Here is a 13212-nt window from a genome sequence, read left to right as displayed (position 1 = left end):
GACCGTATCTTAATCCAGGCATGTTTGGATACCGGTACAGTGACCGTATCTTAATCCAGGCATGTTTGGATACCGGTACAGTGACCGTATCTTAATCCAGGGATGTTTGGATACCGGTACAGTGACCGTATCTTAATCCAGGCATGTTTGGATACCGGTACAGTGACCGTATCTTAATCCAGGATGTTTGGATACCGGTACAGTGATCCCATTTGTTTATCTTGACCTCTGAATATCTTCATGTTTGGATACGGTACAGAGACCGTATCTTAATCCAGGCATGTTTGGATACCGGTACAGTGACCGTATCTTAATCCAGGCATGTTTGGATACCGGTACAGTGACCGTATCTTAATCCAGGCATGTTTGGATCTTGAATCTTAATCCAGGCATGTTTGGATACGGTACAGTGACCGTATCTTAATCCAGGCATGTTTGGATACCGGTACAGTGACCGTATCTTAATCCAGGCATGTTTGGATACCGGTACAGTGACCGTATCTTAATCCAGGCATGTTTGGATCTTAATCCAGGCATGTTTGGATACGGTATCAGTGACCGTATCTTAAATTCTGTTTGACCGTATCTTAATCCAGGGATGTTTGGATACCGGTACAGTGACTCGTATCTTAATCCAGGCATGTTTGGATCAGTGACCGTATCTTAATCCAGGCATGTTTGGATACCGGTACAGTGACCGTATCTTAATCCAGGCATGTTTGGATACCGGTATCTTAATAGGCAGTGACCGTATCTTAATCCAGGCATGTTTGGATACCGGTACAGTGACCGTATCTTAATCCAGGCATGTTTGGATTACAGTGACCGTATCTTAATCCAGGCATGTTTGGATACCGGTACAGTGACCGTATCTTAATCCAGGCATGTTTGGATACCGGTACAGTGACCGTATCTTAATCCAGGCATGTTTGGATACCGGTACAGTGACCGTATCTTAATCCAGGCATGTTTGGATACGGTACAGTGACCGTATCTTAATCCAGGCATGTTTGGATACCGGTACAGTGACCGTATCTTAATCCAGGCATGTTTGGATACCGGTACAGTGACCGTATCTTAATCCAGGCATGTTTGGATACCGGTACAGTGACCGTATCTTAATCCAGGCATGTTTGGATACCGGTACAGTGACCGTATCTTAATCCAGGCATGTTTGGATACCGGTACAGTGACCGTATCTTAATCCAGGCATGTTTGGATACCGGTACAGTGACCGTATCTTAATCCAGGCATGTTTGGATACCGGTACAGTGACCGTATCTTAATCCAGGCATGTTTGGATACCGGTACAGTGACCGTATCTTAATCCAGGCATGTTTGGACACCGGTACAGAGACCGTATCTTAATCCAGGCATGTTTGGACACTGGTACAGAGACTGTATCTTAATCCAGGCATGTTTGGACACCGGTACAGTGAAATGCCTTTCTTGCCAACTCAAAACCCAGCAATGCATTAATCAATAACAATGCATTACTATAAAAAAGACATGAAATACACAATAAAGCAAGGAAATAAGTAAGCATACTCCATACAGCAAAAAATGTAAAAGTCCGTTCCAATAACATATTTCCATGTACAGGGATGCTGGAGTGATGGAGGTAGATATGTATAGGGGTAAGGTGACAGGGATACTAGAGTGATGGAGGTAGATATGTATAGGGGTAAGGTGACAGGGATGCTAGAGTGATGGAGGTAGATATGTATAGGGGTAAGGTGACAGGGATACTGGAGTGATGGAGGTAGATATGTATAGGGGTAAGGTGACAGGGATGCTGGAGTGATGGAGGTAGATATGTATAGGGGTAAGGTGACAGGGATGCTGGAGTGATGGAGGTAGATATGTATAGGGGTAAGGTGACAGGGATACTGGAGTGATGGAGGTAGATATGTATGGTTGGGGGTAAGGTGACAGGGATACTGGAGTGATGGAGGTAGTATGTATATGTATAGGGGTAAGGTGACAGGGATACTGGAGAGTGATGGAGGTAGATATGTATAGGGGTAAGGTGACAGGGATACTAGAGTGATGGAGGTAGATATGTATAGGGGAGGTGACAGGGATGCTGGAGTGATGGAGGTAGATATGTATAGGGGTAAAGGTGACAGGGATGCTAGAGTGATGGAGGTAGATATGTATAGGGTAGGTGACAGGGATACTAGAGTGATGGAGGTAGATATGTATAGGGGTGAGGTGACAGGGATACTAGAGTGATGGAGGTAGATATGTATAGGGGTAAGGTGACAGGGATACTAGAGTGATGGAGGTAGATATGTATAGGGGTAAGGTGACAGGGGAGGTACTAGAGTGATGGAGGTAGGTGACAGGGATATGTATAGGTAGGTAAGGTGACAGGGATACTAGGTGATGGAGGTAGATATGTATAGGGGAGTAAGGTGACAGGGATACTAGAGTGATGGAGGTAGATATGTATAGGGGTAAGGTGACAGGGATACTAGAGTGATGGAGGTAGATATGTATAGGGGTAAGGTGACAGGGATGCTGGAGTGATGGAGGTGACAGATATGTATAGGGGTATGGAGGGGGTGAGGGTGACAGGGATACTAGAGTGATGGAGGTAGATATGTATAGGGGTAAGGTGACAGGGATACTAGAGTGATGGAGTAGATATGTATAGGGGTGAGGTGACAGGGGATGGAGGTAGATATGTAAGGTGACAGGGATACTAGAGTGATGGAGGTAGATATGTATAAGGTGACAGGGATACTAGAGTGATGGAGGTAGATATGTATAGGGGTAAGGTGACAGGGATACTAGAGTGATGGAGGTAGATGATGTATATGTATAGGGGTAAGGTGACAGGGATACTAGAGTGATGGAGGTAGATATGTATAGTGGTAAGGTGACAGGGATACTAGAGTGATGGAGGTAGATATGTATAGTAAGGGAGGGATACTAGGTGGGCAGGGAGAGTGATGGAGGTAGATGTATAGGGGAAGGTGACAGGGATGCTGGAGTGATGGAGGTAGATATGTATAGGGGTAGGTGACAGGATACTAGAGTGATGGAGGTAGATATGTATAGGGGTAAGGTGACAGGGATACTAGAGTGATGGAGGTAGATATGTATAGGGGGTAAGGTGACAGGGATACTGGTAGTGATGGAGGTAGATATGTATAGGTAGGTATAAGGTGACAGGGATACTAGAGTGATGGAGGTAGATATGTATAGTGGTAAGGTGACAGGGATACTAGAGTGATGGAGGTGACAGGGATATGTATAGGGATACTAGGTAAGGAGGTGACAGGGATACTGGAGGAGTGATGGAGGTAGATATGTATAGGGGTAAGGTGACAGGGATACTAGAGTGATGGAGGTAGATATGTATAGGGGTAAGGTGACAGGGATACTGGTAGTGTATAGGTAGATACTGATAGGGGTAGGGTGACAGGGATACTGGTAGTATGGAGGTACTGGAGTGATGGAGGTAGATAGGGGTAAGATGACAGGGATACTAGAGTGATGGAGGCAGATATGTATAGGGGTAAGGTGACAGGGATACTAGAGTGATGGAGGTAGATATGTATAGGGGTAAGGTGACAGGGATACTAGAGTGATGGAGGTAGATATGTATAGGGGTAAGGTGACAGGGATACTAGAGTGATGGATAGATATGGAGTGTTAAGGTGACAGGGATATGTATAGGGGTAAGGTGACAGGGATACTAGAGTGATGGAGGTAGATATGTATAGGGGTAAGGTGACAGGGATACTAGAGTGATGGAGGTAGATATGTATAGGGGTGAGGTGACAGGGATACTAGAGTGATGGAGGTAGATGTGAGGTGACAGGATAGATATGTATAGATATGTATAGGGGTAAGGTGACAGGGATACTAGAGTGAGTGATGGAGGTGACAGGGATACTAGAGTGATGGAGGTAGATATGTATAGGGGAAGGTGACAGGGATACTAGAGTGATGGAGTAGTAGATATGTATAGGGACTAGAGTGATAGGTAGATATGTATAGGGGGTGAGGTGAGGGGTGAGGTGAGGGATACTATAGGGGAGGTGACAGGGATACTAGAGTGATGGAGGTAGATATGTATAGGGGGAAGGTGACAGGGATGCTGGAGTGATGGAGGTAGATATGTATAGTGGTAAGGTGACAGGGATACTAGAGTGATGGAGGTAGATATGTATAGGGGTAAGGTGACAGGGATACTAGAGTGATGGAGGTAGATATGTATCGGGGTAAGGGGGCTAGGCAACAGTATAAAATCAAATCAAATTGTATTCGTCACATGCGCCAAATATATACAACATGAAATGCAACATGAAATGCCTACTTACAAGCTCTTAACCAACAATGCAGTTCAAGACTTAGAGCCCCTCGCCCCCCCAGCATCCCCCCCCCCCCACACACACACACACACACACTGAACTCAAGGCATGTTGTGGCTGTCTTAACATGTGAGTAACACTCAACAGGACAGAACACTCAACATGTCACCTGGCTAAATGAGTGTGTTATTTACCACTCCACACTCTGCCTGCCCATCATCCTCCCACCAATCAGCACGCTGTATCCCTCACCTCCCGACCCCGAGCTCGTCACCATGGTGATGGTGGTGATGCTGAATAAATACTAAATAAACTACAGTTTTTAAAAAGATCTATCAAAAGGTAGCACTACCCTCTGTAGCGCCTTATGGTCAGATGCAGAGCAGTTGCCATATCAGGCGGTGATGCAACCAGTCAGAATGCTCTCGATGGTGCAGCTGTAGAACTTTTTGATGATCTGTGGACCAATGCCAAATCTTTTCAGTCTCCTAAGGGGGAAAAGGTGTTGTCGGGCCCTCTTCACAACTGTCTTGGTGTGTTTGGACCATGATCATTTGTTGGTGAGGTGGACACCAAGGATCTTGAAACTCTCGACCCACTCCACTTCAGTCCTGTCGATGTTAATGGGGGCATGTCCGGCCCTCCTTTTTCTATAGCCTACGATCAGCTCCTTTGTCTTGCTCACATTGAGAGAGATGTTGTTGTCCTGGCACCACACTGCCAGTTCTCTGACCTCCTCCCTATAGGCTGGCTCATTGTTGTCTTGTCGGTGATCAGGCCTACCTCTTTTGTGTCGTCAGCTAACTTAATGATGGTGTTGAAGTCGTGCTTGGCCACAGAGTCGTGGGTGAACAGGAAGTACAGGAGGGGACTAAGCACATACCTCTGAGGGGCCCCAGTGTTGAGAATCAGCGTGGCAGATGTGTTGTTACCTACCCTTACCACCTGGGGGCGGCCCATCAGGAAGTCCAGGATCTAGTTGCAGAGGGAGGTGTTAAGACCCAGGGTCCTTAGCTTAGTGATGAGCTTTGAGGGCCCTATGGTGTTGAACGCTGTGCTGTAGTCAATGAACATCATTCTCACATAGGTGTTCCTTTTGTCCAGGTGGGAAAGGGCAGTGTGGAGTGCAATCGAGATGGCATCATCTGTGGATCTGTTGGGGCGGTATGCGAATTGGAGTGGGTCTAGGGTTTCTGACGTGATGGTGTTGATGTGAGCCATGACCAGCCTTTCAAAGCACTTCATGGCTACCGATGTGAGTGCAGCTTGCATATTAGTGTGTGCGCAGGTGTGTGGAGTCAGTACAAACGTATGTGCCTATTATGTGTGAGAGAACAAATGATGACGGAGTGAGTGCGTGTTGGAGTGACAGTGTGTGTGAGTGTGTAGGGCCCTGTGAGTGTGCAAAGAGGCAAACTATTGAAATAAAAGGTCAATAAAGATACAAGGTTAAGTCAGATAGTCTGTGTCGCTATGTTGTTAGCTATTTATCAGTCGTATTGCTTGGGGTGGGGGCGAACTTGACAATGTCACGGCAACTTGCGGGAGGTGGGTTCAGAGGAACAACAACAAAAACTGTGTGCAACAAACATGTGCCTGATGATCATAACTGATTCTACGTGCAACTGACATTGGACTTTCCACTTTAAAAGTTATATTCCGTTATCAGCTGAAAATGGTTAACTCCCCTCACATCCCAGTGGGACAAAAGCATGTAAGCTTCGTACACACACACAGTTTGCACAACTTTTTCAAACTCAACTTGTTTTGTCTCTTGGTCTTCTTCCAGAGCCACAGACGTGGTGTAGAGCACACACTGTGTGTGTAATTAAATAAGGAAGGGTATGAGTTACCCTGATGAGGCCATGGGAGGCCATGTGAGACCCCGGCAGAGAGAGAGAGCAAGACTGCACCACTGAACAGAGCAAAGCTGTGTGCCAACTGTCGAGGGCCTGAGGACCACAGAGGGGAGGGAGGCAGATCGATGGCGAACAAACAGCTGTTGGATACAGTGATTCCATTACTACCCTATAGTGGATCAAAACATTCCTTTTGGCAAATGTAAACAATATTGCCCCTCTGGTGGCTGAGCTTATGGTGACAGCAGGAGAGTAGCACCACCACACCGAGAAAACCTCAACTAGCTGGAAGGGGAGAAGAAATCACTGCTACTGTGCTCCTGAACTATGTGGAGGAAATCGTCAGACCCCAAGCTGCAGCACACTGTCAGATAAGTCATCAGGAAAATATGTAGTAATGTTCTGTAGCAGAAATAGTACAGAGAGCGGGAACAGTGTGGTGCCTTAACTCATACAAAGAGACAACAGCAAACCTATATTATTCCTGATGGATTATTGAATTTCTCTCTCTTTCATTATCTGTCTCTTCTCTCACTCCTATTCTCGCTCGCTCTCTTTTTCCGTCTCTCTCTCTCTTCCTCGCTCTCTTTCCCTCTCGCTCTTACTCCATACACACATATATATGTATATACATGTATTGAGAGTATGGAGTATATATATATACATATCGCTCTCTTACTGTCTTTCTCTCCATCTCCATCTCACTCGGTTCTCTCCTGTGGCTCCTCCTCCTTGTCTCTCATCGCCCTGCTGTCAGTATCTATGAGGCTGTGTAGACTGCAGTAAACTGGGGGATGAGTTTGTGCTGCCATTGTGTCATTCTACAGCGGCGTCTGGGAGCATAGAGGAATAAGGTCTTATCTGAGAGCAGTAATTTGATCTGGCATCGGGAGCATGTCTCTGTCCCCTGCTCCCCATTCTCTCAGCTTTCATGTGCCAGTCAACCCAGCTGGAAGACTCTGTAAAAACCTTTTTTTTTGTCAGCCTTTTGGTAGTGAGAAGGAACAACTATTATGAGTTACCCTTCCTTTCAGATAACAGGGAATTGGTTAGCCTTGTTGCCAGGAAGCTATTTCACAGTGTGCTGACCATACAGTACATGCACAACAAGCAGACACACACTCACACTATCCTGTCCAACAACATCAATGCGCTGCCAAAGATTGTTTAGGTCAACAGAGGCCAGACTATCTATAAAAGAACAGAGCATTGACTGGTCAGATACACATACACACACTGACACACACACAGTCAAACATACACCTACATGCATAGCCAAACGTCCTCAAACACCTTTTAAACTGTGTGTAGTGTTTGTTATCTCCTCAAGTTCTATCTCAGAGTCTGGCTGTGTCTCTGGCTACAGACGGATGTCCAGTCCTTTAAACTCTCCTCCAGCTCTCTCATACCTTCACACACCTCGACCAACGATAACAGCTCACTTATATCCTTATACCCAGGAGCTTCTGCTTGTTTTCATCTTCCCTAAATCCTCTATCTTCTTCAACTTCTTCTGTGTCTTGTTTCTATGGAAATGGCTGCATCTCCAACTGTACAACTGTGAGTAATCATGAAATCCCTCTCAAGTCCTATACAGGAGTGAGTGACCTGCTCATGTGCTCTGTGCTGCACTGGGGATCAGACAGACTAAAAAAACACTCCAATGCATTTGGGAGCTCAGAGTCTCCAGGAGCAGAGGCTACTGTCATCTGTCATCTACCCCGTGCCAGACTCCATCTGAGGGGGATTTACCAAGCCTGACATGGGTATGGGCATGGGGACAGGCTGCAGTCCAGCCCAATGATAATAGAGCCTTTAAAGGAGAACTACACTGCTCAAAAAAATAAAGGGAACACTAAAACAACATATCCTAGATCTGAATGAATTAAATATTCTTAAATACTTTTTTCTTTACATAGTTGAATGTGCTGACAACAAAATCACACAAAAATGATCAATGGAAATCAAATGTATCAACCCATGGAGGGTCTGGATTTGGAGTCACACTCATAATTACAGTGGAAAACCACACTACAGGCTGATCCAACTTTGATGTAATGTCCTTAAAACAAGTCAAAATGAGGCTCAGTAGTGTGTGTGGCCTCCACTTGCCTGTATGACCTCCCTACAACGCCTGGGCATGCTACTGATGAGGTGACGGATGGTCTCCTGAGGGATCTCCTCCCAGACCTGGACTAAAGCATCCGCCAACTCCTGGACAGTCTGTGGTGCAAAGTGGCGTTGGTGGATGGAGCGAGACATGATGTCCCAGATGTGCTCAATTGGATTCAGGTCTGGGGAACGGGCGGACCAGTCCATAGCATCAATGCCTTCCTCTTGCAGGAACTGCTGACACACTCCAGCCACATGAGGTCTAGCATGGTCTTGCATTAGGAGGAACCCAGGGCCAACTGCACCAGCATATGGTCTCACAAGGGGTCTGAGGATCTCATCTCGGTACCTAATGGCAGTCAGGCTACCTCTGGCGAGCACATGGAGGGCTGTGCGGCCCCCCAAAGAAATGCCACCCCACACCATGACTGACCCACCGCCAAACCGGTCATGCTGGAGGATGTTGCAGGCAGCAGAACGTTCTCCATGGCGTCTCCAAACGATCACGTCTGTCACATGTGCTCAGTGTGAACCTGCTTTCATCTGTGAAGAGCACAGGGCGCCAGTGTCAAATTTGCCAATCATGGTGTTCTCTGGCAAATGAAAAACGTCCTGCACCTGTGGATGTCGGGCCCTCATACCACCCTCATGGAGTCTGTTTCTGGCCGTTTGAGCAGACACATGCACATTTGTGGCCTGCTGGAGGTCATTTTGCAGGGCTCTGGCAGTGCTCCTCCTGCTCCTCCTTGCACAAAGGCGGAGGTAGCGGTCCTGCTGCTGGGTTGTTGCCCTCCTACGGCCTCCTCCACGTCTCCTGATGTACTGGCCTGTCTCCTGGTAGCGCCTCCATGCTCTGGATACTACGCTGACAGACACAGCAAACCTTCTTGCCACAGCTCGCATTGATGTGCCATCCTGGATGAGCTGCACTACCTGAGCCACTTGTGTGGGTTGTAGACTCCGTCTCATGCTACCACTAGTGTGAAAGCACCGCCAGCATTCAAAAGTGACCAAAACATCAGCCAGGAAGCATAGGAACTGAGAAGTAGTCTGTGGTCCCCACCTGCAGAACCACTCCTTTATTGGGGGTTTCTTGCTAATTGCCTATAATTTCCACCTGTTGTCTATTCCAGTTGCACAACAGCATGTGAAATGTATTGTCAATCAGTGTTGCTTCCTAAGTGGACAGTTTGATTTCACAGAAGTGTGATTGACTTGGAGTTACATTGTGTTGTTTAAGTGTTCCCTTTATTGTTTTGAGCAGTGTAGAAAGACCATGATTAAATTAGAGATTTCTTGCATCGAATGAGAGGGAGAGAGATGGAGAGAGAGAGAGGAGAGGGAGGAGAGAGAGGATAGGAAGGAGAGTGTGTGAGAGATTGCTAGATATCAATTCCACGCTTGCTTAGACAGAAAGATGAATGTTCTGACACAGGAAGTATCACATGGACAAACTGTGTCGGTGTTTTAAACTTTTGTTTTCATTTGTTTTTGTTTACATGAGCCAGCGTTTATTTGTATGAGTGAATTCGATTGTGAATGAATAACATTTTAAATCTGTTCTTCACTTCTGTGTATGGTGGTAGCAACTGAACAGCAGTAAGTCAATGATTTGGGTAAGCAGCAGAAAACTGCAAATACAATTACTATAATAGTGCAGAGGTTAAAAACTATGAATCATGGGAAGTTGCTGATCCCGTCTCCTCGTTGTCTGTTGTCTGTGTTGTTCTTCTATACAGTATCTCCCTCCTCTCAACTCTGAATATTATCTGAGTGTTTCGTAACTGCGGAAAGCTTGTGGTTCCTTCCTCACATTTCAGACCATTAACAATACAATGTGTCAGTCTAGAACAATCAACGGTCCTGTTTACAACAGAGATGAATAAATAACAACATCCTGTTAGAGACTCCCTCCAGAGAGAGAGAGAGAGAGAGAGAGAGAGAGAGAGAGAGAGAGAGAGAATAGAATAGAATAGAATGCTGTTGTGGGCTCTGGTAAACAGCCTGTATAGAGGATGAGGTCATAGCCCAGTGGGGGTGAGAGAGAGTGTGTGTGTCTGTGATTGCTGCTGTGAGATGGGCTGAATTAGCAGCCATATAATTATCCCTGATGTGATGCTACTGGATTATACGGAAATGCAGTTATTCTGCCCTGATACAACGAAATTAGGTGATGAGTGCTTCAACACTGAAGCCACTGTGTGTCTGTCTGTTTCTGTTTCTCTCTGTGTGTGTGTGTGTGTGTGTGTGTGTGTGTGTGTGTGTGTGTGTGTGTGTGTGTGTGTGTGTGTGTGTGTGTGTGTGTGTGTGTGTGTGTGTGTGTGTGTGTGTGTGTGTGTGTGCGTGCGTGCGTGCGTGCGCGCGTGCGTGCATTACGGAAAAGTCAGGTGAAAGCCCCAAACTTTGCATCTGTGTGACTGATAGAGCAGTTAGCGTGGAGCTCCAGTAGCACAATGTGTTATGAGTGGGCCAGGCAGGCTCTAAAACATAGCAGCCCAGAGCAGGGGAGGCAATGGATTATCATAATGCTGCCGCTCCTGGGAATCAATCCATGACTCATTTCCACATTTCTGAATGAATTTGGGCAGTGCATTGGTAGCAGACCAAGAGGGAGAGAGAGTAATTGCATGCTATCCTTTTAGCAATGTTTTCTCTGGATCTAATGTGACTAACAGTGCAACATCCAGCAGCAAGCATGTAATGACAACAGACCATATGGACGTAAGCAACTAAATACAAACAGCACCTTCCAATGAAAGAGTCAGCACCTACACAAACTGTTAAACCACTGATATGTCATAACTTAAACCATTGAACACAGACAACTACACAACTCCTCAGACATTCACGCAGGTGGACACAGTCATACTCCTTAATCGAAATCTACATTTAACTCAAGTGAAATGGCAGTGGTTTAAAAACTTACCTCGTTAAATAAAGGTTCAATAAAATCAATAAAATAAAAAAATGATGTGTGCATACTTGCCAGTGGGGACTGAAATTGGAGGCTGTGTGTGCATGTGTGTGTGTGTGTGTGTGTGTGTGTGTATTCAGACCATTTGCTATGAGTCTCGAAATTGAGATGTTTCTACAACTTGATTGGAGTCCACCTCTGGTAAATTCAATTGATTGGACATGATTTGGAAAGGCACACACCTGTATATATAAGGTTCCACAGTTGACAGTGCATGTCAGAGCAAAAACCAATCCATGAGGTCGAAGGAATTGTCCGTAGAGCTCCGAGACAGGATTGTGTCGAGGCACAGATCTGGGGAAGGGTACCAAAAAATGTTTGCAGCATTGAAGGTCCCCAAGAACACAGTGGCCTCCATCATTCTTAAATCCACAAATACAGGTGTGCCAAGCTTGTAGCGTCATACCCAAGAAGACTCAAGGCTGTAATCGCTGCCAAAGATGCTTCAACAAACTATTGAGAAAAAGGTCTGAATACTTATGTAAATGTGATATTTCAGTTTTTTATTTTTAATAAATGGTGCTTTGTCATTAGGGGGTAGTGTGTGTAGACGTACGAGCGGGATTTTTTTTTTTAAGTAAAGGGGTCTGAATACTTTCCGAATGCACTGTATGTGCTTGCGTGTTGTGTGTAGCTGGGGAGAACTCAGGAAAGAGATGTAAATGTCAAGTGCTTGGCTGTGTCTCTGGTATAATCCCACCTGGGCCTGCTGTCTCCCTCTGCCCCTCTCTCAGAAGCCTGCTCCTTCCTTCTACTTCACCACCAATCAAACACCCCAGACACTTATGTTTAGCCACACACTCCATTGACAGTCATTAATAAAAAAGCAAAGTCTCATCTACGAACATGCACTCAACTAACTAGACTTGTGTCTATCACTGCAAGTGGGATACAATCAATTGTGTGTGACTTGAAGAAAGAATCACTCTGTTTTGCAAGGAAATGCTTTAGTCAGGAAGACACCCCAGAGGCGTTTGAATAAACTAGATTCCCGCAGTCTTCTTATGACTCTTTTATCACAAACCTTCAACTTGTGACTGATAGCATCAAGTCACCCATGAGAGAATTTGAGTCCATTTTCTCTCAGACAGATTCTGCCAGATATATTCACAGCCTAGATCTGGAATCTAAGTCTGTAGTTGAAACCTAAACACCTCTACTTTCTCTCTAATGTTACGTTTGACACATATTTTGTTGTACATGAATGAATAAAAGCATCAGGAGATGGAATCAAAATGTCTGTCTTTCTTTCGGCTGTGTGAGGTTTGTACTCACCGTGTAGGAGCTGATGGCCTCTCTGTCCAGCTCTTGGCTGACGGACACCTCTCCAGTCACCCTGTTGATGGTGAACACACCCTTGGGGTCCTGGTCAGCACCGGACCCAGTCATATGGAAGATGTGGTCATTCTCCATGCCTGGCGACATCACCTGGAGTCACACAAAACAACAAGCCGTCATTAGCAATGTGTCAGTATTACATCGGAACTGGCAGTATTTCTTCCACTGAAAATATGGATGATGTATTCCTTACATACTGTATGTATTCAAATAATGCTAAATCTTCCAAGCAAATGTAACACCAAAACACGACTGCTTTCAGTTAAGTGTGTGTATCAGCAAACAATTCAGATGAGAACATGGTTTGGCCAGATGTGTAATCAGATGTGTAATCTGATGTGTAATCAGATGTGTAACCGGATGTGTAACCAGATGTGTAATCAGATGTGTAATCAGATGTGTAACCAGATGTGTAACCAGATGTGTAATCGGATGTGTAATCTGATGTGTAATCAGATGTGTAATCGGATGTGTAACCGGATGTGTAATCAGATGTGTAATCAGATGTGTAACCAGATGTGTAACCAGATGTGTAATCCGATGTGTAATCTGATGTGTAATCTGATGTGTAACCGGATGTGTAATCCGATGTGTAATCTGATGT

The 13212-nt window shown here is 45.5% G+C and overlaps 1 protein-coding gene across 1 annotated transcript in view; it reads right to left on the bottom strand.

The window, feature by feature from the left end:
- The window catches only part of cdh13 (cadherin 13, H-cadherin (heart)), a 554022-nt gene that overhangs the window by 276240 nt on the left and 264570 nt on the right, over nucleotides 1-13212 (bottom strand). The window contains exon 5 of the mRNA XM_065022614.1: nucleotides 12546-12698. Within this exon, the coding sequence (XP_064878686.1) occupies nucleotides 12546-12698 (153 nt within the window). The remainder of the gene's footprint in view (nucleotides 1-12545; nucleotides 12699-13212) is intronic.

This window comes from Oncorhynchus nerka, linkage group LG9a (genome assembly GCF_034236695.1).
Source record: "Oncorhynchus nerka isolate Pitt River linkage group LG9a, Oner_Uvic_2.0, whole genome shotgun sequence".
Classification (NCBI taxonomy): domain Eukaryota; kingdom Metazoa; phylum Chordata; class Actinopteri; order Salmoniformes; family Salmonidae; genus Oncorhynchus; species Oncorhynchus nerka.
Note: the sequence above shows the minus strand (reverse complement) of the source record. Positions and strands in the feature narration are given on the sequence as shown.